This window comes from Chenopodium album, chromosome 7 (assembly GCF_948465745.1).
Source record: "Chenopodium album chromosome 7, dcCheAlbu1.1, whole genome shotgun sequence".
In the NCBI taxonomy this organism is placed as follows: domain Eukaryota; kingdom Viridiplantae; phylum Streptophyta; class Magnoliopsida; order Caryophyllales; family Amaranthaceae; genus Chenopodium; species Chenopodium album.
The window spans coordinates 72,751,812-72,777,679 of record NC_137840.1 but is presented as its reverse complement, the minus strand read 5'-3'; the positions used below and the strand labels follow the sequence as shown (position 1 = coordinate 72,777,679).

The window sequence follows — 25,868 nt, the reverse complement described above, 5'->3', positions numbered from 1 at the left end:
CTTAAAAAAAAATTAAAAAATAAAATAAAATAAAATAAACACCAATTTTACTTAAGTATAGTTTTTTCTAAGACTCCGTACCAAAATTTACTTAAGAATACAATTTTTTTTTTTATTATTATTTTTTTTTATATATATTTTTTTTAATTACAGTGTTAGAACCTTCTTCTTGAAAAAAAAAAGAAAAAACTCCTTTTCTCTTCTCAAAAAAAGTGTATAAATTCCCGCGAAGAATTCTTTTACACATCACTTGAATTAGCTTCAATAAATAAAACACACAAAAACTCTGTTTCAAGAAAAAAACTCTGGAATTCTCAGAAATCCATGGAAAATAAGAAGATGAAGTTGAAACCTAAAACAGAGGAACTAATATCTGCATCCAAGAACAAGATTAATCATCAACCCAGAAATACCCATCAATCCCAAGTTGATGGAGATGATATTTCAGCTCTCAAAATGATGAACAAATCTTCAAGTTTAAGCAACAAAGCTTGGAGTATGGCTTCTTTAATGGCGGAACTCCCTCCTTCTCCTTCCTCCTTTAATGCCGATTCACCTACAATTCCTTGCGATTCTTGTCGTCCTTCTACTGTCTTTTACTCTCCTTCAAGATTTCAGGTCCTTCTACTGTCTTTTACTCTGTTTTTCGTTTGTAAATTTGTAGAATTCACCGATTTTCATAATATTCTGAATATATTTAATAACTTCTGTGCTCTGAGTTTTTTGTTTTTTATTTGATGTTGCTTTTTATTCATTAAATGATATATGATCATCAATTTATGTGGGGTTTTTATAATTATTGTACTAATTTCTGTTTTCCTATTGAAAATCAGTAGAAAGCACAAATTAAAATGATGATAATAATATAATTGGTTTTTTGTGAAATTTTTCATCTGGGTTTTTCTTTTAGTTTGATTTTAGTTCAGTGTTCTCAAGAATTAATATACAAACAATCGAATTATATGTTTATTTTAAAGGAAATTAGTATGTTCTTCATCTGGGTTCTTGAGTTTTCGATTGATTCTGTAATTCTCTTTTAATTAGTTAATGTCTGATTATCAAAATAAAAAATGATGGTATTAAATTGTGTATTTAGGGCATGAAAAGTTCCAACAGTTTCACAAATCTGAAGAAGCAATTTGAATCAGCAAAAAACATTGGATTTGTTGAAGGAAATGAAGCTGATAACTCATTTGACTATGAATCTTCAGTTGGTGTTAATGATGACAATTGTCAAGTAATATTCTCTGTTCCTCCCACTGTTTCTGAAGAGTGTTCTAGTTATCTACACAAGAGGGGAACTGGTTCTGCAAACCCTGAGGAGTTCGGAGAGGCGATACCGGTGGTTGATGAGGTACGAGGGGAGCGTAGGCAGAGCTACCGGCCTAAGTCCTACCAGGATTTCTTGGATGAAACGCGAAGCCACAAGCAGAAGGCTGAAATTGATGCAATGAGGAAGGCTTCATATACTTATCTTCTCAGAAAGTCAGTCTGTCACTCTCTTTCTTCTGTTTGCTTTTGTATGGTATGCAGTATGAACACTGAAAGTATGTAATGATTGGGCAGGTTGACAAAGAAGGAAGAAGCCATTGATGAGTGGGAGTCGAATCGTAGGAAGAAAGCAGAGTTACAGCTAGAAAAGCTTCAGGTATAACCTTGAACCAGATCTCAATTAAACCATAATCAGAATTTTAGCTAATTATATTAGAAACTGAAACGTTACATACAACTTAAAATAAGAATTTTATTATTTTTTTCATACTCTTGGTTGATTAAAGTTAGCCCATAGCTTAGCAAATATTAGCAGCAAGTTTAGTGAATGTGGTATTTGGCTAGAAGAGTATCCTCTTGAATTCAAGAGGCTATGTGTAATGATCTTGCAAATTTGATTACTTAATAAAATGCTAAGCTTCGTTTGTGTCAAAAAAGGTTTCTTAAGCTCAGTATAACAACAGGTTTTTTCTGTCTATATGACACATTCAAACATACAACTGCTAATGGGTGTGTTTTTGGGGTTAAACAGAGGAAGCTGGAGCAGAAACGGATAGAAGCAGTGCAGAAGGTGCAGAAAAAACTTGCAGAGACACAGCTAGAAGCTCAGCAGAAAAAAGCGAAAGCAAGGAGGTCGGCGTTGAAGGAAATGGCCAAACATTGTTCACAAGTGAATTGACATTAACAAGGCTTTACCACCCGAATTCTGAAGGATTTGCTTCAGGAAAACAACAAAATTAGCACAATAATTTCCTTCTGGAAATTTAGCTTTTCATTTTTAGAATTCCAATGTCAATGTAGAAACAAATCATTTGTAAGTGACAATTGAAGCAAAAGACTTGTGTACAGAAAGGATTAAGCCTGCCTAAACTAGCATAAGAAAAATGTTATTAATAACAATGGTATTTGAATGTATTTAGAATATGCATATTCACAGTATTGGTACATTTACAGTCTTCTAGCAATGTTAGAAGACTAATCTACTTCTACACATTTACAAAGAAAGATTACTTCAATGAGCGCTATCTGATAATCCTCCTGAGCCAACCATGCTTTCACTACCAGGCTTTGGCCCCCCACATGAGGTCGAAACAGACTCGAACAATTTTTCAATTTCAGGTGCACACCGAGTGAAGGTACGGTTCCAGAAATTGTAATCAGGATTCTGCATAAGAAGCAAAACACATATTAATTAGCCAAGTAAATATCACATTCATGGCATATTCATACTAAAAAGTAAAACTCCGTATTCACCTTGATTAGTTCAATAAATGTAATCAATAGTCCCCACGGATGTGGCCTGTTAACAATTAGCCTTTCTAACAGTACTCTGGTAATTTGTTCCTGAATGATCTCCTGCAGAAAGTGGTACATGTGCCATCATCAGGAAACAAACAGGGAGCTAATTTTATCAGCTATTTTGCAAATAAGTGTAGGACAATTCAAATAGCATAACATTGTCCAGAGGAAGGGGGAGGATAAGAAAACAAAGAACCCATAATTTGAATTAGAATTCACAGACCAACAAAAATACATATCATTCAACCAGTTACACATCAGCAAAGATGAGTTTAGAGAACAAATAAGACATGAATGTGGTATTTATGACAGAACATATTGTTTTGACATCCAAAAGTACATTGGATATGGGTCCAACTTAGGCTTAGGACTTTTCAAATTTACTGGCAAAAAACAACTCAATTCTTCTCGGTACTCTTTAATAAATAATATGGGGTACCAAACAAATACAAATTAGATCAATTACAGAGCAGCACTTTAAAGGTGGGTAAAAATAATACCTGGTGCGCATCAGAAAATAAGTAGAGAAGGATGACGGAGAAATAATGTGTGTGAGTATTTGGATAACGCAACTGATTAGCAATTGCATTTAGAAATAGATAGCGGCCTTCAGTATCCAAATCCCTTATTAAAGTTTGGAATATATCCAATGCTGCTTTAGCTGCCAATGGATCACTGCTGACTGACTGAGGTTGTGACCGGTTCCGAGCCTGAAGCAGCTGAATTGCCTGTAGCAAAATCAGAGGTAACCTTAAGTAACACCACAACACCACTACATATAACAATAATTACGTCACAGAGGACATTGATCCTACCATAAACAGAATTCTACAATGACAAGTAGCATGCAAACTACATTCAAAGACTTGAAAGAGATTCTTGACAGTACACATTACACTGTTTTAAAATAGTCTTCTAATGATGCATATCTAGAATAATTCCCAGGACATCAACTTCCAAATTGTTGAGGTCTCACACCAAAAGAAAACTACCAATTTGTTGGTTTCAGTTAAATAGACTCTGGAGTCTTTCAGTCATAAAATTAGAAACTTGCGACTTGTAACATTGAAGATTTTTTAAAAACAACTTAGCTGGATCAAACAGGCCCCTCTATATCCAAAGTAATAGCATCTCTTTAACATTTAATAATGTGTCAAAAAAACTCCTAATTTATCAAATGAAAAGCACACAGAACTAGGAACAAAAAAGAATTTGCATACTTGCCAGAATGTGAGATTAACTACAAAAATATCGCAAAATTTTAAAGGTAAGTTGCAACAGGTCCCGGCATTACCTATCATTTATACCATAACTATAATATAAATATAGCATACAATATTTACCTGCATTCCAACATACAACACAAGTGAATTGATCAGAGGTACATTGTAACAGGTCCCAGCATGGGAAGCCTCACTAGGTGGAAGTAGTAATCTCTGCTTCAGATCACTCAGAAATGGGGATGATTGTTGCCTTGTCTGCAATGAAAAAAGAAATAGAACAAAAATTAGACTACTACACATCAGAAAAAAAATTTAATGAAAGAAAAAAAAAATTACCCTGAGAAACTCATCAACGTCAGCTTTCATCTGCTTTGCCTTCAAAGCTGCATCAACTTCGGACAATATACGAGGTGCTAGGCTCATCTCATCTAGCAAATCAATCTAAAAAAAAGATTTTTAGAAGTTGTAACACATTATTGTTCAAGAAAAAATAGAAGTGGTGGAAGACAAACCTTCAAATTTGGAGTTGAAGGATCCGGAAGTCTCATGTTGCGAGGAAAAGCACTGAGGATTATATTTCGCATCTGTATGCAGCTGGGAGGTATGACATCACAAAAACTAAAATGAAAGTCGCACAAGAATTCTGGAAAATCATGCAGCAGCACCAACAGCACTCTCAGAGTTCCTTGGTACAGAAAGCGTATCTTCAAACAAAACACAGAATTTTAATTTAATTTAATTGATGCTGATGAGAAAAAATAAAAAAGAACTATTAAGGGATCTAAAAGAAGCAAACCAATTCTCCCATTTCTGCATTCCTCAAGAAAGGCTCCATGAACTGAAATAAGTCAACCAACAAGCGATGAAGAAAGGGCCACCCCTTCTGAGAGTTGCCGGCAAGCAACTTAGGCATGAAAGTTCTGTGACTAACTAGTTCTAGCCAAGCAAAGCTGAAGAAATTTATGAAAGTGTGAGACAGCAAAATATGATGTATAAGTAGTCAGAACTACAATAGTCAACCACAAAAAAAAAATCCTAGATGACTTGCATATAGAAATATGTATTGGTCCAAAGGGTAAAGAAAATATTACAAAAAAAAAGGTCCAAATTTTCATGGGAGTCAACACCCAACCACATTCAGTACTAAGCTATGCTAAATCTTCATCACAATCATTATCCAATCATCATGTGCAAGGAAAGACTTAGCATAGCTTAGTACTGAAATAAATTGAAATAAAATGAACACAATGATGTCATAGATTACCATAAAGGCAGCAAGAATGAAAAGATTTCGCATTTAAGTAATCTTATATATCTAATTCTCAAACGATCAAATACTATAGTAATAAAAAAAAGGGAAAAAAGACAAACAAGGTTTCCTAATAACCAAAAGTTAAGCTTTTTCTAACCTGAAAGCAGGTACTTTAAGGGGCTGCAAAGCATGGAATGCATTCGCAAAAGCTGACAAAACCTGGGTAAAGTAACCACTATTAGTAACTACAAAAGATAAATAAATAATAATAATATTATTATTACAAAATCCATCCAATTACATCTAGTTTAGGAGGAGGGGGGGGGGGGGGGGGAGGGGGAAGAATGCAATGGTAACCACGTTATACCTGGAAATTAATACCATCGTGCACAGGGTCTAACGAGCCAAAGTCTAACAGCCAATTAATAAAGAGCCTATAATATGGCCTTGGATTAAAGTCTTCTTTCTTTTCATCAGCATCTTTTTGAATTGATCTTACAGTTACAGCTAAAATCTACAGAGAAAAATGATGCAATATAACAATTCATAACAAGATAACAATCAAAAATTAGGGTGAAGAAATACAAGATAACAGCAAACCTAAAACTTAAAAGTTAGAATCCAACCTTTGGTAAGAGAAAGAGTTTGCTTGATCCCTGATCCACCGGGCAATGCTACAAATGTAGAAAAATCTTAAGTTAGAATCAATGCTATACAATAAGAAAAGAATGGAGATTAAAATCAAATTACCTTTAAGATTGAATATACTAATTTAGCATATATATCAATTGCCAGAAAAGAAGACTGCACTTGTTGAGATGACTGCATCACCTCACCAAAATGTGACACAGATATTTCCTGGAACAAAAGATCAATTATAGATATGGGATTGAATCTCACTAAAATATAAAAAAATACAATCAAGATTGGGAAAACAATCACCAAAAGAACCCGGAAGAAGCGCTCTGTTATGTCATCTCCTCTAAGTAAACCATTTTGATGTAGCTGTATAACAAATCTTATGCATGGAGTATCAGTTCCAGAAGGAAGTTCAGATAACCGGTACCATTCTGCAAATAATAGAGAAACCTGCACAACAGAAAATTACTGATTATGAAACATCTCAGCACTAGACCAGGTCATTCGACAGGGTAAACAAATGGGTATATGTTTAGGTTCAAGTTAATAGGGCTTTTATTGGATTGGGCCTCGTGGTCAGGGTCGACTGTGGCTTCTTTATTGCCCCACAATTTTGTAAAAGAAAACAATTGCAATAAAAAAGATTATACGTATATTTTAATATTCACATGTGCTTATTTTTCTCTCTTCTAGACTTCTTTTGCCTTTTCTTTGCTTGCTTATTGGCTTGCCCAACATCAACCCACAACTGATTGTGACCCGCTTCAGCCTAACCTATTTTGAGCCATTACATGGCAAGCCACATATGACCTAACCTGCTACAGACCCGCATGGATCAGACCCAACCCGCCCAATAACCTGGTCTACTCAGCACAACCTCACAGAATGCCATACAGTACACACAAATAACAAAGAAAACTAAAGACTCAGTGGCACTGAACAACTAAACAAGCATCTCCATTCATCTGGCTCAGAATGAATAAATACAGTAAACTATTGATAAAAAATGCACTTAGATTCAGCAATCATTTATGCAAGCTTCCTCAGCTATCCACATAACATATCTTCCTCCTAAAGTGTTTTTAATGACGATTAATGGTCAGCTAAAAAACAACCTGCTTTGAAGCAAAGTATATGATGCTTAGCCTCGTATACAAGTGCCACTCAGGATAAATTCAATCATTTGACTTGGCTATTGGCCAGCCAATAAATTATCTCTTTCATTAGTGTTACCCACTCACCCACTTCTTCCAGTAACCCCCCCCCCCTTTCTCAAAAAAAAAAAAAAAAAAAAAAAAAAAAAAAAAAAAAAACCTTATTATGAGTGGTTTTAAACTAACTCTCTGCTATCAGTAACCACTTTTTTTGCACAAGCTGGCGACCATTGTACCGTGGCCGATAGGCGACAAGAAATCTACAACAAGCTAGGACAGTGACTAAAATTAAATTAATTATTGTAACACTCATTAGCCGAGAATACGGAAATTCAAGCACCTGCTTCTGGAAACTAGAGGCATCTGGCTCCATTACTTCTACACTGTTGTACTCACCCTTACTTGCCACAGATTGAGAAACCTGTGCAAAATATAAGTTAGCTTTATCCGACATAAAAAGGGGGAAAAAAATCACAAGCCACATAAAATGAAGGTCATAGGTTCACCCAAACCTTTTGGTCTCTAGTTTGTCTGTTCTTATCATCCTTCCCTGTACTAGGACTGGTCAGGCCACCAACAGTAGCTGCTGGATTTTTCACCGTTTCAACTAACTGCTGCAACAACTCAGGCGACCCCGGCCTCGCAGCAAGCTGCTATTACAATGAAAACATAATTAAATGCACATCTGACCATCTAAGTCAAGTAACCTTACTTATGATAAAGGACTACAAACTAACCTTTGCCAGGTTTTCAACTAAATTCTGAAGCTCTGAAATGACCTTAGGTTCTTCTTTCACCAATGTTTGGAGAAGAGAAACAGCAAACTCAGTTGCAATTTCTGTATAATAAAAAATAAAATAAATTAATAAATAAAAACATTATGAGATATAGATCTTCATCCACGAAAAATAGGAGTATATCAAATAATTACTGTTTCTTCCTGCATCAAGAAGCTTTGCCATATGAATATTATATTCGGCCAAGTTCAACAACTCCCTTCTTATCAGGCCAACGGTAATATCCTTATTGAACTTCCTTTCCTCGTCTGAATATATCAACTGCAAAGAAGATAGCAAATCCAAAATCAAATTAAATTAAAAGCACCCTCCAATTCAAAGAAAACTAAAATAAGAGAGCAATTAAACTGCTGGACCTATGAAAAAGAATCACAATAAGAGTTTTTGATAATTTGCATGAAAAATCATAATCATATTATATAAACATACCCAGCTAGTAAGCTCCTTCACCACAAGTTTGCACACATCACGAATTGCAGCTAAAATTGCAAGATGAGCAGCAATGTGCAAACCATTGCCTGAATTCTCATACAAAGATTTGAAAACCTGCACCAGAACATATATATATAAGAAAAAAAAAAAAAAATCAATGTGCAATACAACCATAAACAACAAAGGAAGGAAGATAGATATGCCATCATAGACCACCTTTTGTGCAACAGCTAAAGCAGCTTCATCTCGGTTGCCACATCTTATTATGATCTGTGGAATCTCTGAAACAATAGGCTGGAAGAAATTGATGGGAAAAAGAAAATCAAAGATGAGTGTCATGCAAGTAAAAAAGCATGACTTAAAGTTCGATACAGAAATGTACACATGGCATAAATACCTGAATTTCTGCTTCTCTACCATCACTAGCAAGGGCAGTTTCCAACTGTATTCAAAAATGAGAAATTGAAAAGAGTGCCTCAGATGCAAGTTCAATGCGGCAAAGTTATTATAAAAATTAAAAAGCATCAAACAGAATACTAGTGAAGGCACAATAATAAAAACAAGACAAAGACCAAGACCAATAGATAAGCATTGAAAGCAAAGTCCGACAAACCATGCCTTTACTTCTGCCCAATTGCACATCAAGACCAACAAAAAAACAGTAAACACGATTTATAATCAGATGTATGTAACACTCGGTCTTTAGACTTTACAAACTAGAGCCATGTAAGCTATGCCTTAAGTAATGAATGCACATACGCACATAAAGATCACACCAACATCATCTTTTCATGAGCTACATAAAAATAGACATAACAGGAATTAGATAAGATTGACTACTGCATGGATAATAAATATGACCTTCAATGCAACTAACTGGTATTTGTCCAGCACATCTCCAATAGTCAATGAAGGTTCTAAGAGACCAGTTCCTATAGGCACAGATCCTTGTGGTTGTGATTGAGAGGATACTCCAGGCTCCTGATAGCACAGAAATGGTCAGTCAAGAATATTGTTCTCACAACACAGAAACCAAGAAAATTTTACAAAAAATTAAAAAAAATTAGCATCACCAACCTTCATACTTGCAGCTGATTCAATTGGTAGTGGTTCAACGGCTGACACACCAGAAGAAGACACTGGGGTTGAATCATTCTCAGGGCGCTGAGAGCCAACACTTTCAGTTCTTATCTGGCTAGGAGCAGCAGTACTGCCATACAAGGAAAGAAGCATAAATGAATATCAACTTATCAAGCATAGCTACTAGAGGCAGAAACAATGTAAAAAATTGCAGGTCAACGATAGAAGATGCTACGAAATTAACAGCTGGTCTATTAGCCATCATCAATTTGGCCTTGTCAAGAGCTTATCTTATATATTTAGTAAATAAAATCATGGACTACAACTTAGGGCTCAAAATGTTATTTTATACACAATCATAGATGACATAGAAGTACTAATCAGCACCTTCAGAAATTAGAACCCAAAGAAATTAAACAAATATTCCCCTAGCAAGCAATAGTATGTACTTCCTCCGTTCCAAATTAGATGACACTTGAATTCTGCACGCAAATTAAGGAGGAATGACTAGGAAAGGCAATGACGGAATTAGCACACCCACTACCCAGCTCACAAACTCTTCCTGACAGACTAATTATTGTAACCACCAACTGCCTACTCCTTAATTCCAGCACCTATTTAAATTAATTTCCTAAAGTTCCACCATACTCAACAGCCTAACGTATGATTCAGAAATCCATTTCTAGCTCATATGGCTCCCGACTTCCCATCTTTCCCAACCCATGCATATTTTCTCATTAAAGGAAGCAAAGGTAGCTTCATATTATTGTCCACAACAATTCCCTTCATTTTAACAGAGATCAAGATTTGTTTGCATTTTGAAAAACTAATATCCAAACAGAGATTCATCACAATATGAAGCATGACCCAAACACACACACACACACACACACACAATTTAAACATCCCACTACCTCCTGGACTCTAAATTGCAACGCACATATACATTTTCACATTTTGAAAAGCTTTAAACAAGTACCGATACAAGCAGTATAACTTGCAATGATCTTAAGCATGCTCATGTCTTGCATTTCAACAAGAATATAGATAAATACCTAAGTATCTGCGAAGATGGTTCCATCTCATCAGAAACAAGATCAATAGGCTGAGCACCCACACCAAAACTAGTATTCCCGAGTCCAGAATAGATATTTGAACTAAGCTGTCCTGAAGATGCACTGAATGTGCGCGGGAAGCTTCCGCCAGCAGGGGAAGGAGAAGGGGGATGAGCAGCAAGCGTAGCATTAGCGCTTTGACTCGACTGTTGGTTCTGCCAGGGAAGCCGCACAAAATCCTGCCAAAAATAGAGAGCCAATTAAAAACCAATCCACAATACACTTAAATGTCATATAAAGTTTATAAACATAAAGTACATACATATGCAAATACAAGCAGCAGCTGATACAAACCTATCACAGTAGAATGTGAAGGGTGATCAAACTCAGTGCCTTACCTCATAAACACGTTGCTGGGAAACAGACAAGCGCCCAGGGGTAGGACGAAGAGTTTCTGGCAAGATACCCATTGCACCTTGTGCGTATATATTAGCATCATATATTGAGGAGCCAAGACTTTCTCTGTGCTTCCTTCTCAAGGAAAGTTGTTGTGAGATTTCTGCATCAATTGTTTGTACAGCCTATAGCAACAAATGCAGACACCTTGGTAAGATGAGCACAATGTTCTAATGACCAAATCCATATAAAGCAAATAAAATTCCCATGAATATAAGGAAAGCTCAAAGTCCAGATCCGATCACCAAATCATCCCCCAAGACAGCCCCCCACCCCCTCCCCCCCCAAAAAAAAAAAAAAAAAAAAAAACAAAAACAAAAAAATCCAAACTTGCCTTTGTCAGATGTAATCATCCCCAGTCAAGGGGAATAAAAAAAATATGTGGCAGGATATAAATTAAAGCATCACTGATAACAAAAGACTATTGGGGGGCTCTTTTCAGCAGAATTAATAAAAAAAAATCCTGAACTTCACTACTGCTGGATACTCCATCTCACAACAAGTTGTCACACTAGATAGCAACGAACAAAGTAATCAAAGAAAATATTACAGGAAACACTAAAACAAATAGGTTAATGTTAATCAACAAGTTCTTCACCATTCAACATTATTATCCAATGAAGGATAGAAATCACATTCAAGAAGCTAAAATCTTAACCTTCTCCTGTGCTGCTTGTTCAATCATTGCACAACCCAAATCGAGGTTGTCATTGGTCACGAGCTGCACATACTGTTCTAAAACTTCACTTCCAACATTTACTCCTTGAAGCATATTACGCAGCTGACTAGTTATTGAGCCACGCAGAGGTTCCTGCAGCAGTGACCAAACTCTTGGACATCAGGTTCTTCACAGCATATATATATAGCTACTGATGAAGATCTCTCAAACAAGCTACATTAATATGCTTGTTGACACCATATTCACACATATTACAAAGAGCATAACAGGACATCTCACCTTGCAAGTCACATGAGCTAGACTTCCAGAAAGACTAGCAACCATCAGATGCGCAGCATTATATATGCGACTCTCATCTGACTCCAAAGCATAATCCTGAAAAAATAACATTTGTCTAATCTAATTAGTAAAGAACAGTTTACCAAATAGACCTTAGTGACAAATATCAACTAGGTACTATACAGAACCTTAATAACAAGCTCCTTAGTAGTTTGAGTAGCGATGGAAACACTACGCTGCACTATACCAGGCACAATTTCTTTGATAGCTCTATCCATAGCAAGTGGAAGAACTCTGCAGTGAAGTCAAATCACCTCAGTAAGTATCAAACAAAACAAGGTAGTTCCAGAAATGACAAAAGCCTGAGAGAAGGGAAACCAGACCTCTGAAAGTGCACATGTAAGCCCATATTATTCAGCTTTGAATTCACGACGACATGTGCTCCAAGGCTAGGAATTGAAGGGGGTAACTGTAACATCAAACAAGACACGGTTAATAGCTAGCAGCTATGTGAAAAAAGGGTAAGATGTTGCACATTTCAGTAGCTAACAAATTGTAGTTAGGTTGTAAATTTTTCTCCAAAAATTTAGATATTTCCAGCCCATCCCAGCCTGAATAACCTATTTATCATTTAAAGAGATTGGAACTCAAGCCAGACAGCCAGACCGACTTTGAGGTTCATTTCTGTTAGACGCAATTCTTATTGAATTACATAGATTGCATAAGCCATGACATCAGTGAGTCCAAATATCATTAGTAATGTTGAAAGCAATAAAGTGTCTCCAAACCTGAGTCATGCTATATTGAGATTGAGAGCCAGTAGATTGGAGCAATCCTTGAGCTGAAGGAAGCTGGTCAGAAAATCCCATACTACCACCCTTATCATCCTCAGCAGGAACATACTGAGTCGTGGTACACAATATATTAGACTGACAAACAGACTATCAGCATGAACAAATTGTGAGACAGAGGGAAAAAAAGAAGTTAAAAGTATTCATGCACAGACCGGAGAAATTGGAACGGGAAGCTGAGGTTTAGGAGGCGGTTCCATGGGCTCTGGTATTGCCACTTGATCTTCAGAAGATATTGGTTGTTGTGGTGCTACAAACTCTTTGTTTGAAAAATCAGGATTTCCTTCAACTACTCGCACACGATCTCTTAAAAGAGAAGTAGGGGTCACTTCTTTAATCTGAACACCAAGATTTTTAAACAGCACCTAAAAATGACAGCAGCAGCCAACAAGATAAACACATCAGTAACTGCATAATTGCATTAGAATAGCAATAGCTTTATAATAACAAATGAGAGCAGAGAGCAGGCATGAACCTCAATGTCAAATTTAAGATTCATCTTTAGGTTTGGCATCGCATAGATCTCAGAAAGCAAGGCAAGAATACCCATTGTCCAAGGATTTGGAGGTTGATAAGCCAGACTGCTTTGACATGGTTCCAAAATCTAATACAATTGATTGGATTCAATCATTCAGTAAATTTACAGACAAAAATAATCAAACAGAACTAGGGAGATAATATACCTTAGACGTAAAAGGAATCACAGCAATCATCAATCCTTTCTCATACGCCTGGAATAAAAAAAATCACATCCCAACAAATATCAAAAGCCAAATACAAAACGGAAGTTTAAAAAGAGAGAAACCATGGAAGATTGAAAGCCAACAAGATCTACCGATACCCATCCTAAGAAAGACAGTATATGTAAATTATAATTCTTATAAAGCCAATTTACCTCTATAATCAAAGATTTAGGATCAATATCACGAGCCCTAAGAACTTGATTTCGACCAATTGTAAGTTTCCCAAGCCAGCTTCCCAAATTTTTTAGCAAAGAGCGCTCTTCAGAACTTGATTTTATAAGCTCAGAGCCTAAAAGAACCTGAAAGAACAAACAGGAAACTTCAATTTTATTTTCATAATAAGATGCACTCAAATAATACCAATCAAACATTAACTCCAGCTGTTAACCTTGCAATTCTCATATGTTTCCTGAACAATTTCCTTATACAGAGCTTTTGAATTAATCTTGTCCAGAAACTTCAGATACATTTCATGAAAGTTCGGTTCAATGCTAGCTCTGCAAAATCATAACACAAAAATAAAAATATAATTCTAGTGGATCTGCATTATAAAAAATTAAAATGAATAAGCACCCAGACGTACAAGGAAGAAGATTTGCAACCTTTTCATAACCATATATTGTGCAAACCAGGGATAGCATTCCTCCTTCAGAATTTCTGAAAATTCTTTGGCCTTCGCATCCATAGTAGAAGCAGAGATATTGTTGAAAATGAATGAAATTTTGTCCTGAGCCTCAGATGATGGAGCCTGATTGAATATACAATAATCAGATGAAACAATACTTTCTAATATAATAATAATTACAATTAAATAATAAAAAGCATGTAACGAGGTGTGCAGGTGGTGCAAAAAGAAATAGCATGAAAATGAACTAATTAAGCACATTTTCCCTTTCCATCACCAGCTGAATTCTTAAGATTAATTGGAAATCACAGAGATAGTTGGACAAAGTGTTCCTGATGAAAACAAAGGCAAGAAAATAAGCTCAACTAAAGGAATTTTACCAAGGACGGTCAGAGATAGCCTCCCCATATAAATAGCACCACCAAGAAAATCCAGTAAACATCTAATTGATTAGCAGATACAGTGAATAACTCAAACACCCAAAAGATGGGTGGTGGGGGGTGGAGGTTTTCCTTTTGAGAAATGTATCCCACAATAATGCAGCACAACAGAGAAAACTATGCAGCAATGAAGGTGCAACCTAGATTAGAAAGAAAACTTGAGGAAAGAGCATAAGCGTGTTCAGCTACTTATAAAGACCAGAACAAAGACACGAAGAAAGCAGCTCTTTTCTAAGAAACATTCTTTTTTTTCAACAACCGTCTGCAGGGTCAGATATACAAAGTCCTAAACCAACCAACCAGGCCAGCCACAACTCCTGAAGAGCATAGATATAATTTCAGTACCTCTATTGGTGTTTCTCTTCGTTCTGAAGCAGCAAGGAGGGTCTCTATATTTAATGCCGAACCAAACCCTGAATATAAGAAAATTAGCAAAATAAACAGATATAGCAATTTTTTCCACGAATAAAACAACATATGCAAGATATCTACACTCATCACTATAAAATATATATTTGACAAAATGACATTACTGGCATTAGTAACTCCTCGGGTACGAGCATAGCCTTGAGAGGATGACAGCATTCCAGGTGTAGTCAGTGGACTCGGAATCTGTAAAAGTAAGAAAAAAATTAAACTATATCTTATCTTGATAACATATTCACTACTATTATCTGATACATATGTACCTTTGGAATGCTTACTGCATCCGCTAAAGTCGTTGCAGTAGATTGAGCTGAAGCAGCTACTAATGGCTTTGTGAAGCTATTCATACTTAAGGAAGCTTTATTTCCATCATCTAACTGCACTGGGGGCCTAGGTTGGATGGGTGGAGGAGAGGAAAGTGGCTGCCCCAGCTGTGTAGTAGTCAATCCAGTAATCTGCAAATTGACCATGATTATTACTGTGCTTTACAAGGAAAAAGGAATATCTAATCGAGATTCATCCCTTAATAAGAAACACAAGTTTGACTATTTTACAGAATATGACTTTCTTTAGTACCCAAAAAAAGGTCACATAAGTGTGTTGAAAATATCCTATCTAACAGTTTTGGACCGGTATGGGTAGAGCAGCTGCAGTGGGGCCAGCCCCAGACCCTGCCTCACAACAAGAATAACAATGGGTGCAGTTGCTGACCAAAAACAATTTAAGAATTGAGATGCTTAAATCCAGCTAAATCAACCATAGCAATACTACTTGGAAGGTGTAAAAATGGAACTAAGAGATTCCTCTCTGTCGAGGAAGACTATAATAGCATTTAAATTTTTAATATCTTCATTGGAAGAAAGCCGGAGGGAAAAAAAATAAAGCACACACACTCAAAAGGCAATATTAACTTACATCGGTAACTAAATATAGTCATTAAAATTACAATGCACTTTTTAAATCAGCTTCATAACACTAAACCTTAGATGCACTCACTGTAGAGCCAAATAGTTAGGGTTAGTGTCAATGCATAATGACTTATTAACTATGATATTCAACGTTTTAAATAGCCCACCATATAAATCAAGTGCAGTCAACTCCTAATCAGCTACCACCATTGAATTTGAAGTAAATTCTCATACAAAATGAAAAAGCCAACACAGGATGACAAAAACCGCAACAACATGACTCGATTCACTATTACCTCGTTGCCTGTCGTTCCCAGAGAAGTAATATTAAGTTGGTCAACAGGACCATTTCCACCATGAGATTGCCGGGAAAGAATTGCTTCAATAAATACAACTAGGTCTTGATTAGTACCACGAAGATGGGATATCTGCAAGATATGATTGCAATATTGGGGCCACTCATCCAAACGATTGAGAAACTGATCCAATGCTTTTGTACCAAACGTAAACATCTGTTGCACAAAATCAGACTTAAAATTTCCAACACCAGCACAGGGAAGCATATGAAAGACTGACCTAAAAGAAAATTAAAAATTAAAAAAAAAAAAAAAAAAAAAAAAAAACCTTTGAATCTGCGGGTTTTCGTAAAGCATCCAAAACACAACGGAGTGCAATACCAAGTGTCAGATGTGTTACTAGCTGATGCTTGATGATAGAGCCTACAACAAAGGCACTGCATCAGTATCTTCAAACCAATTGAGTAAAAATTAAAAATTAGAAGCCCATACCATTGATAAAGTCTTACCAAATAATTCAGCAGCAATTCCAAGCTGTCTCTCGGGGTATTTTGGGAAAAATCTATACTCTTCAAACAGATTGGCAATCATGCATTCGAAAATAGATAGTTCCCTGCAACTCCATACATGATGTTTGTTAAAGATTATGGTCGAGCATCTATAATCGGTAGGTAGCAAGACTAACCACATCATCATTACACTTATAAGAACCTTACACTCTAGAGTATATAAACATCTTTCAAAAACCAAAAATAGCTTCATAAGCAAAGAAACAAGAAAAGTTAGATCCAACACGCGAGCTGTATGCAAGAAAGGGGGGGGGGGAATACAAGATGCTAGTGTTATCCTCAGAAGTATCACCTCCTCTGGACAGATAAGGGATAAAATAGTTGCAAAGACAAAAGCAGACTTCAACTCCAATAAAGTGCAAACTCCAAAATACCCAATAGAAGTGTTTTCCTTCTTAGCATATACTCCAATTTACATTAAGAGATTATCAGAGTAACAAAATAAAGTAGAAAAGGGAAACAAATTAGAAAGATTCTAATCTACAAAAACCATGTCTTTTCTAAAAAATCTATAAAAAATAAATAAATAAATAAATGCCAATTTCCAATTACAAAATTTGCAAAAGAAGCAAGTTAAAAAATCAGAAAAATAACTAGCCTGCGAATGCTATTAAAGATTCCTAAAAACCAGCAAGTTGCCTCGAAGGATAACTCTCACAATTGTGTAACCAATATTTCTCCACATCATTAACTACATAAAATTACCAATCGATGAGAGAAGGTAAATGTATCTAGAGTTCTAGACCCAAACAAAAGTAACTCCAGACATCAAGCATTCAAGCATTGTACGATCAAGGAAAACCAGGAAGCAATTGTAAACAAGGAATATGCTCACAGGTAACACCAAGAAAAACAAACCCTCATGAAAAAACAAAGGACAACAACAAAGAACAGATGACGAAATACAAGCAAATAAAATCCCTTATCAATTTCACATAAAGAATGCACTAATCAAATAAAGAAAAAGAGGCATATTAAGATACATCTAGGTAGTACCTTTTGTCAGAGGATTCTTTGAAACGTGTAAGCATTATGACCATATCAGCAACAGATATCTTTTCAGAAAACATGTGCTGGAAATAGGAATTTGCCTCTGCGTCAATGTCAGAAGGCGTATTTGAGGAGGGTGAATCAGCAACTCCTTCATTCTGTGGAGCCAAACTGCCATTCATCAGAGATGCATGCATTTTTTCAATTTCATCACACAGACTTTTGGAGGTCACTATGTGGGCATTGGCTTGAAGGACCTGCAAAATGACCGCTTTTAGTCTTTCACTACTAATGACACACACACACAAACACAAGCAAAGTCCATATAACAAAAGACTAATTAAAAAAATTAACCAAGCATAACCTTCAGGATAACCAGAGCACTACGGGACCCAGGGTTAGCAGACAAAACAGTTTCATGCAGCTTGTCAGCATTCTCTTCAGATATTGTTTGGCTCTGAACCTCTTTAATATACTTGAAGCACTCCTGCAAGGCACCATTGTAAATATAACTCAATAGTATTAGAACATCTTGAACAAATTCGAGAACAGTAACATAAGGCTAATCTCACATTAGAATCATTAAATAACAAGAATTAAGCATGAAGTACCTTAAAAAAAGTGTCTTTACTAGTCATTAAGTTATCATTCAACCATTTCTCAAGATCCAAAAGCTCTTTTTGAGAAGCAACTACCGCAAGTTTGATAGCAAAAGAAAACGGAATCCGCTCCAAGACTTGGCTGAGAATCTATAAAACAACAAAAAGATAAATGAGCAATAGACAACCTAAAAATTTCCGTACAGGCCTCTCGATAACAACCATACACTGAAATCCATTAAAGGAATTGGTGGAAATATCACTTTGCTATATTATTTCTCCAAAGAAAATACAATATTGCTCAGCTTTCATCCTTCTCAATTCACTGACATGATTATCCAGTACCATGTTGAAGTAGAAAGTAAAGTTTATTAAATTTTAACATACTAGCAGACTTCTTTCTGCAACATAAAATCAGCATCCTGAATAACACACTATACAAAGAGAACACAAGGATATAGAAAAACAATAATAAAAAAATAAAAACAATAATCAAATGTTCAGAATTCTCAAGCACCTTTAAAAGTTATGAAATGCTAGATAAAATCTTTTCACGAGTATACCTTGGTTTCCTGGCAAACATCTAAAATCCTGTGAATGCCGTCTGATTCACTAGCTAGAACATGAACAAATCCACGCAAAACCAAATAATGGTTGATGTGCCAGAGGTGAAGGATAACTCCTTTTCTGCCAGCATTAGCAATTATCATCGGTAAAACAGTAGAAGCAACTTCATGCTGAAGAAGGTTATAAGTTGTCTGCAAAATAAGAGAATAAAAAAAACTAAGATAAGGACATGCAAAGGTATCCGTAGGAGGCTTCAGAGTTCAGACATCTAAATCTGCCGCCAATAACACAAGGAAATAGTTGGAAACAAGCCAAATTTCAGCATCACAATAGCATAGAGGCTATCAGACTCACAAAATCAGGAGCACGAATTGATTATATTACACAAAGAAAATAATATTATCACGCTGATAACATGAGACAAACAATCTTAGCAGCAACTCAATAGATCCTATCAAAAAGAAATCTGAAACTTAGAACTAAATGTCTATCACACTCAAAGGCAGTATCTTTGGTCAAAAGATGTCTTGTCATGACTCACGACTGATGATATAGCTTTTAGGGCAAAGTTAATCATTAAACCTTTAAATAGATGAGCACTAATAGTTAAAGCATACATGTAGAAAAGAAGAGGGCATTACATGGATTTGTGCTACCCCAAGAAGTAGTACTTCAGGGCAGTGTTTCAGAGGGTATTCAAGCATTGCTTGAATTGTAGCAGCATGACCCCTCTCAGCCAATTGGCACAATACATCCACAAGATCAAGACACAACCACGCATAATTGGACTGTCCAGGTTGAGATTGTAGACCGTGGACTGAATCAACATACACCTACAAGAGAGTACCATGTCAAAAACTGCAGAATGACCTGCATAAAGCAATAATTTCCAGTGTAGCACAGTTTATCTCACCAGTTGCCGAATAGAATGTGCAAAGGTAAATACTTCAGGTGGCGCAGATACTGCATACTTAAGAAAAGAAAGTTGCCCCTCCGAATTCTTCCAAACTGACCCGCAAATAGCATGGAGAGGGAAAGAATCCTGAAAAAATAATATCTATGAGTTATAACACCACTAGCCATGAAGGTTATATACTCAAGCCAATTTCACGAACTTCCTCTCCATAACATGACTTACCTGACAAGCATGCTTGTAAATGGTCATGAAAAATGTGAAGGCATTCTCATTAGGAATATAGAATCCTTCATGGTCTAGATTCTCCATAACACCAGCCCAGTTGGTTTCAGGTGCCTGTACAATAACATACATGCAATACAAGAGTCACATTAGAACATGATGGGCAATTTTGTACCACAAAAATTTCATGATAACATAGACTTCCTAGACCGGGCCCTCCTTTTATGGATCTATGCAGTTGGAATCGACAAGATGAGAACTCAAGTAGGGGGGAGGTGGTTAAGATCTCAGACCTGCATCATGAGTCTGGGATACGAGCATCAAACCATTTATCCGCACCTCATCATATATATGAATCACAGGTTTGCTAAATTCAACCCAATATAGTGAAGTATGATCTGGTAGTTTGGAAAGAGAAGCTGAATAAAAATGAACCGCAGGTTTGCTAAATTCAAGAGGCTATTTGTCATTGTACATGGAAGCTTTGCTATTCATTAATATGCTTTCATAAGAATCATAATTCCCATATTTGCCCCTTCCAATGGAATTAAAAACGTGAATGAATTTCCCAAAGACCATGCAAAATGTAGTCGGTCAAAACTTGATTCCCAACATCACAATTCCAAACATTACACAAAAGTATAACTTGAGTGATAACACAACCCTTTTCACTAGAATTGAGAAATTTACAATCCCCACCCCTCCTTTCTAGTAAAAGTTCAATATACAATTTGATTGTATTACAATAATACTTTCAATATGTTAGACAATTTGATTGTAATACAATAATATTTTCGATACAATTTGATTGTATTACAATGATAATTTCAATAGGTTAAACTTAGTTCACATTATTATTGCTTACCTAGTCTGAACTTATTTTTTCTAATCAGATGTAAAGTAAGTAATAGCCTTAGACCCAAGGAACGATGTGATAACCAGTAACCCCAACCCAAACAACAAAGAATTTTTTTGCAAGCTAGTGTTACTGCATGAAACATTTAGTTATCATAATGCATATTACTCGGTTATATATATATATATATACACACACCAGCAACAGCACCACATGAATTTATATGTCTTTTATTAGTGAGGGATACTTATAATTTAGTCATAGTTCATTATGTTTGCAAAAAAAATTGTTGTATTTTATTTCTGTAAAAAAGAATAGATATCTTTTAGAGTAATGAAAAGGGGATTGTGGCTTGAATCTCATTCAGTGCACAGTCTGTGCACTAATTTTGGTATTTAGTAAAAGGCCAAAGTAAAGTACCACAACCAAATTCGTACATAACTTCCGCATAAGCAGTAGAACCATTATACTCGACCTAGAGTGCCCTCATACTCCTTAGAACAAAAAAAAACTCGCCAAAGCAGCAGACCAGAATCTTTCTCCAAATTGGACAGTGAAAATACCTTTTCAGTATGCTCAATCCACATCTGAAGGGAGTGTATGACATTCAAATTTATTCTATACAGCATCCACACGACTGTTGGCAGGCTCTCTGACTCTCTGTTTTGTTATAATTATAATAAAGCATTTTTCCAAGCAATCTTTCTAACCAAGCCCTTAATGGAAATTTTTCAAATAATTCTACCTACGCCAATCTTCATGATAATGGGAGTCTTAAAACAAAGACTACAAAATGCCTTAGTTTTAAAAAGCGCAAGGCGCACCAAGGCGCAAATAGTCCTTGCAGCCTAGGCGTGAGGCGCAAGGCGAAGGCATGCGCCTTTTGTATGCAAGGCGCATGTATTTATATATTTATTTCAAATTATTTTTCACTTTGATAGTACTTAATACCAATTGAAAAGATTCATAATAAATTAAGTAACGATATATTGAGAGCTAAGGTAGTCTGAATTTGAAAAAATGTCCATCATTCTTCAATTTATAACTTAAATCTTAGTTATTTTCCTTGAGGCGCAAAGGCGTGCCTTAACAAAGGCACTTTGAGGCGCACGAGGCGCGCGCCTTCCGTAGGTGACTGAGCCTCACCTAGCTAAATCCCATTTCCCAGAGACTAGGAGTGAGGCGCGCTTTTTAAAACCAAGCAAAATGCATCCTGGAAATGGATCCTATGATTGAGCAAACTATAAATTTACATAAGCAATAAACTATGACCCACAAAATGTAAGTAAACAGAATATTATATGAATGAAATTTCATCAAAGGTCATGCACAAATCAAAAAAAGATATGAAGGCATTATGAATAACTCACAAGCTGTTTAATTGTCTCGACAAGGATATTGACATCCCAGGAACTGAGATATGGGAGATCAGACAAAGGATTACTGCCAATTGCCGATAGGAATGATGAAAATTTAGTTGTGTTATCCTCAAGACCAGCATAAGAACGGACAACGATGCCCAGTATCCTAGCGATGCTTGCTTCAGTTAGGGGCATAAAAAGAGACAATATTTCCTTGCATTTTGAGGCACTGATCGTGCATCCATAACCTAGTTCTTTCATGACATCTGCCATACTAATCTCCTTCTCCATTTCAGCAACAATGGTATCAAAGTCATCTACATTAGAATCATAGAACAAATCCATGCTCCTGCAGTCACTATCAACATAAAGAAATTCATAAATTGCCTTCCAAATAGATACATATGAAAAAATCAAGACAGAAATAATTTAAGATAATGACCTGAGGAACTTGGTATCGTTCAGGTCATCTGGGACCAGGGGAGCCAAAATAAAGGGTACACCCTCTTTCAGCTGCATTAGGCTCAACATCTGCGTAAAAGTATCTACATGCTTTGAGAGGCCCTCACATCGATGAAGGAACATAAAAATATTCTGAATCTTTTCAGTTGATTCAATGGTGCTGGGATTGGCAAACAATCCCTCAATCTGAGTCATGCAGAAATTTGTCCCTGCATGCAACAATAGTTGCTTTACACATTTGAAAATAATATAACAAATACAAAAAAAAAAAAAAAAAAATTGAAACAACTAAATTTATCAACAGAAAATGACAGCATACCAATCAATCTGGCATCAGGATTTTCGGACTCCGAGAATGCAAGACCAATGGCGATTTTTTCAGAAAGTGAGAGACCTAAAGCATTTGACAAATCATCGAGGAATCCATCTCTGATTGTAAACATTCGAAGAGACTGACAGAGAACAGTACTGAAATTTGGTTTATCCAAAATAAATCTAAAAACTGAGGAAATAACTGGGTGCAGATGAACTTTCTTTGCATCTGTCCCATGTATATTCATAAATTCTAACAAGCTCTGCAGAATCAATAAGCTTCCTTCTAAGCCTTGTTCGGTGAACTGTCCCCCAAAAAAAAAAAAATTGCATTTCAGTTCAAAAAGTACAAGATACAATAGCAACAAATATCAGCAAAAAAACATCCAAATACACAAACTTGCCTTCAGCTTTTTAACCTACAATGAACCATGAAGTTGGTAAATGTGTGGGGAAATAATAAAAATATAGAGAAACAACCCAATACTTTTGAGGGCAATATATCACTCACTAGTTTAATGAACCAATCTCACAATAGTTGTAACATTGGATCTTTGAATAATGTTGTCCCCATCACCATCCAGTCCTCCACCCTCACACAGAGGGCGGCAACACTATCAACATGAAATTCGATGTAGAATTCTAGTATGAAAGTTCAAAGAGAAAAAATATCCCTAAAAACCATGAATCATCTTTAATCGACTTTAATAACCAATGCCCAAAAGTCAATACTAATTCACCGCAAAAACTACTCTACAATGTCTAGCTCTAACCTCAATGGATAAAAGTTGAGCTGAAGTGTAAGCCAGCTTATTTTTCTTTATAATAAATACAGAATTTCAACAACATCTTGACATTTTTCAATCTATATACAAAAAAATAAAGCAAAAATATATAAAAATATACATATATACTCCACTAATTCAGATAAACCCAAACTCCCACTGAAGCTCAATTAATCGCAAAAAACTAAAACCCAAAAATGTACACAATCCCTAAATGCAGAAACCACAGTAACAAGCTCAAATCTATGATCAAGAGTTAATAAATTCAAAGACAAGCATCAAAGTCAATCAAATTAAACCATCTAGGGTTTTCTCGGTATCAATCAACACAAAAGAAAAAATCCCAAAATTGAAAAACAGCGAATTTACAAAGATAAGAGTGAAAAAAGACCTGACAAAGCTCTTGAAGCACGGAATCAGAGTTGGATCCATTCAAGCCTTGCAGAAGGAATCGGACATGGCTGGCAACCGTGGCCGAAAATTCCTGCATCGCAGCAGATTGAAGGAGAAATCAAGCGGAGTTCTAGGGTTTCGGGAGGAGAGAGATTGGGGGTGGAATTGCGGGAGAGAGAAAGAGAGCAGAAGTGAGGGAGAGTCTCGAGTTTCGAGTGTTGGGGTGTTTTCTTCAGTTTTTGTTGGATCAACAACGCTAAAGAAGAGAGAGAATATGAATTTATGTATGAATGAAGGTGTAAAAGGTTTGAGAGATGGATTGTGGGGTGGTTTTAAAGAGGGCTCGAGAGTGTGGGTTTAATGGAGTATTTTAGGGATGGCGATTTGGCGATAGTCATGTCATTCTGCCTTTTTATCGTCTTGCTGGCCCCGCGGTCGCGGGTTTTTTAAAGCTGTGTTTGGAAACTCGATTTTTATTTTGGTAAGAAGTTGATGAATTTGACTTCGGTTTATACATTTGGAAATGAGAATTTGAGTTTTCAAGTTCGTTAAATCAAAATGAATAAGTGTGGAATCTCAAACCTAACATATATGAAATCAACATTTAATGTGTAGAATTAGTTTAAAATTATTTGGTTTATTGTTGTAATGGTTTCTAGACCCCGTTAATGAGATGAATTGTGAATGTAAGGGGGTGAAATAGGTATGGGATTTTACGGGGTGGATAGAGTTAAAAACCCCTTGGTATGAAGTTTCATTTTTAAATACTAAAAAACCTAACCAAAATAATAGATTAGATCAAATGAACTCCAACTCCGTTCAAGAACATCCCACCAAGGACCCTTTATAGGCTCTTGCACACTAAGAAAAAAAAAGTAATCTCTTGTTATTGTCGAGTGCAAAACAATAATGGTTTGGCTATGTAGATATTAACCTATGTTTTGTTGTAGACATGTGCATTGCCCCATGACATCAATTTCAATACTCCTTTTGATTTTTATTAAATACATTACCTGAGTTTTCACACTTGCTAAATCACAACTTTGACCACTAATATCTTTAATTATATAATTAATAAAAATTATAACAAAAGTATATTATGAAAGTAGGCATTGTAACAAATCCAACAATATATTACACGACCATGTTTATAAATTATATAGTAGTAAAAAAAAATAAGTCAAAGGTAACATATGAAAAGTGCAAAATCTCAAGTGATGCATTATATATATATATATATATATATATATATATATATATATATATATATATATATATATATATATATATATATATATATATATAACCCAAGAGAGTATATATCTACTTTTACAATACAAATATTAATAGCCGCACGCAAGTGAATTGCCCTATGTTTTGTTGTATGTGTATCTCGTGATATAACTTTGGCTTTATAATGTTTATTTGCAGTGTAACTCGAATAGGAAATTGAAAAAACTAAGTGTTAATGGATCCAAATTGACTTATATATATATTTGGTCATGATTGAAATGAGAAAACTAATAAATTAACGTTGAATATATATATGACCACGAGTGAAATAAATAGGTGAATAAAGTAATAGCAGAAGTGTAATAATATTGAGAGGAGTAAATACAAATTTATCTTCATGATAAGATATATTTGTTTATCTATGGTATAAACGTCAACTCATCATGCCTTTAAGTATTAACAGTTATGTAATTTCAAA

General features: G+C 35.6%; 2 protein-coding genes across 6 annotated transcripts; one reads left to right on the top strand and one right to left on the bottom strand.

Annotated features, from left to right (window-relative positions):
• Nucleotides 1–324: 324 nt before the first annotated feature.
• LOC145640646 (uncharacterized) lies at nucleotides 325–2,346 on the top strand. Its single transcript, XM_081691888.1, has 4 exons — nucleotides 325–618; nucleotides 1,097–1,485; nucleotides 1,567–1,648; nucleotides 2,024–2,346. Exons 1-4 carry the CDS (start codon nucleotides 325–327, stop codon nucleotides 2,168–2,170), a joined length of 912 nt encoding a protein of 303 aa, XP_081548014.1. The 3' UTR covers nucleotides 2,171–2,346.
• A 30-nt stretch (nucleotides 2,347–2,376) lies between these two features.
• On the bottom strand, nucleotides 2,377–24,519 carry LOC145639475 (uncharacterized). 5 transcript variants are annotated; one of them, XM_081690722.1, is made up of 51 exons: nucleotides 24,156–24,519; nucleotides 22,987–23,284; nucleotides 22,648–22,876; nucleotides 22,215–22,563; nucleotides 19,989–20,102; nucleotides 19,764–19,892; nucleotides 19,492–19,683; nucleotides 18,847–19,041; nucleotides 18,296–18,433; nucleotides 18,049–18,171; nucleotides 17,691–17,941; nucleotides 16,635–16,738; nucleotides 16,454–16,548; nucleotides 16,126–16,341; nucleotides 15,185–15,376; nucleotides 15,029–15,107; nucleotides 14,841–14,908; nucleotides 14,033–14,178; nucleotides 13,819–13,927; nucleotides 13,583–13,729; nucleotides 13,371–13,418; nucleotides 13,163–13,291; nucleotides 12,843–13,052; nucleotides 12,625–12,738; nucleotides 12,220–12,305; nucleotides 12,025–12,130; nucleotides 11,837–11,932; nucleotides 11,537–11,689; nucleotides 10,821–11,003; nucleotides 10,423–10,661; nucleotides 9,365–9,497; nucleotides 9,149–9,268; nucleotides 8,685–8,729; nucleotides 8,504–8,581; nucleotides 8,285–8,401; nucleotides 7,990–8,116; nucleotides 7,796–7,896; nucleotides 7,565–7,711; nucleotides 7,399–7,479; nucleotides 6,208–6,354; nucleotides 6,016–6,123; nucleotides 5,892–5,939; nucleotides 5,633–5,779; nucleotides 5,423–5,484; nucleotides 4,810–4,963; nucleotides 4,526–4,717; nucleotides 4,350–4,454; nucleotides 4,134–4,268; nucleotides 3,291–3,518; nucleotides 2,746–2,847; nucleotides 2,377–2,656 (listed from the first exon to the last, which is right to left on the bottom strand). In XM_081690722.1, the coding sequence occupies exons 1-51, from the start codon at nucleotides 24,252–24,254 to the stop codon at nucleotides 2,504–2,506; spliced, it is 7,167 nt and encodes a 2,388-aa protein (XP_081546848.1). In that variant the 5' UTR covers nucleotides 24,255–24,519; the 3' UTR covers nucleotides 2,377–2,503. The 5 variants fall into 5 exon arrangements, with proteins under 5 accessions (XP_081546848.1, XP_081546852.1, XP_081546850.1 ...); XM_081690726.1 differs by having other exon boundaries at nucleotides 7,565–7,708; nucleotides 22,215–22,554; XM_081690724.1 differs by having other exon boundaries at nucleotides 7,571–7,711; nucleotides 24,156–24,518.
• Between the last annotated feature and the right edge of the window lie 1,349 nt (nucleotides 24,520–25,868).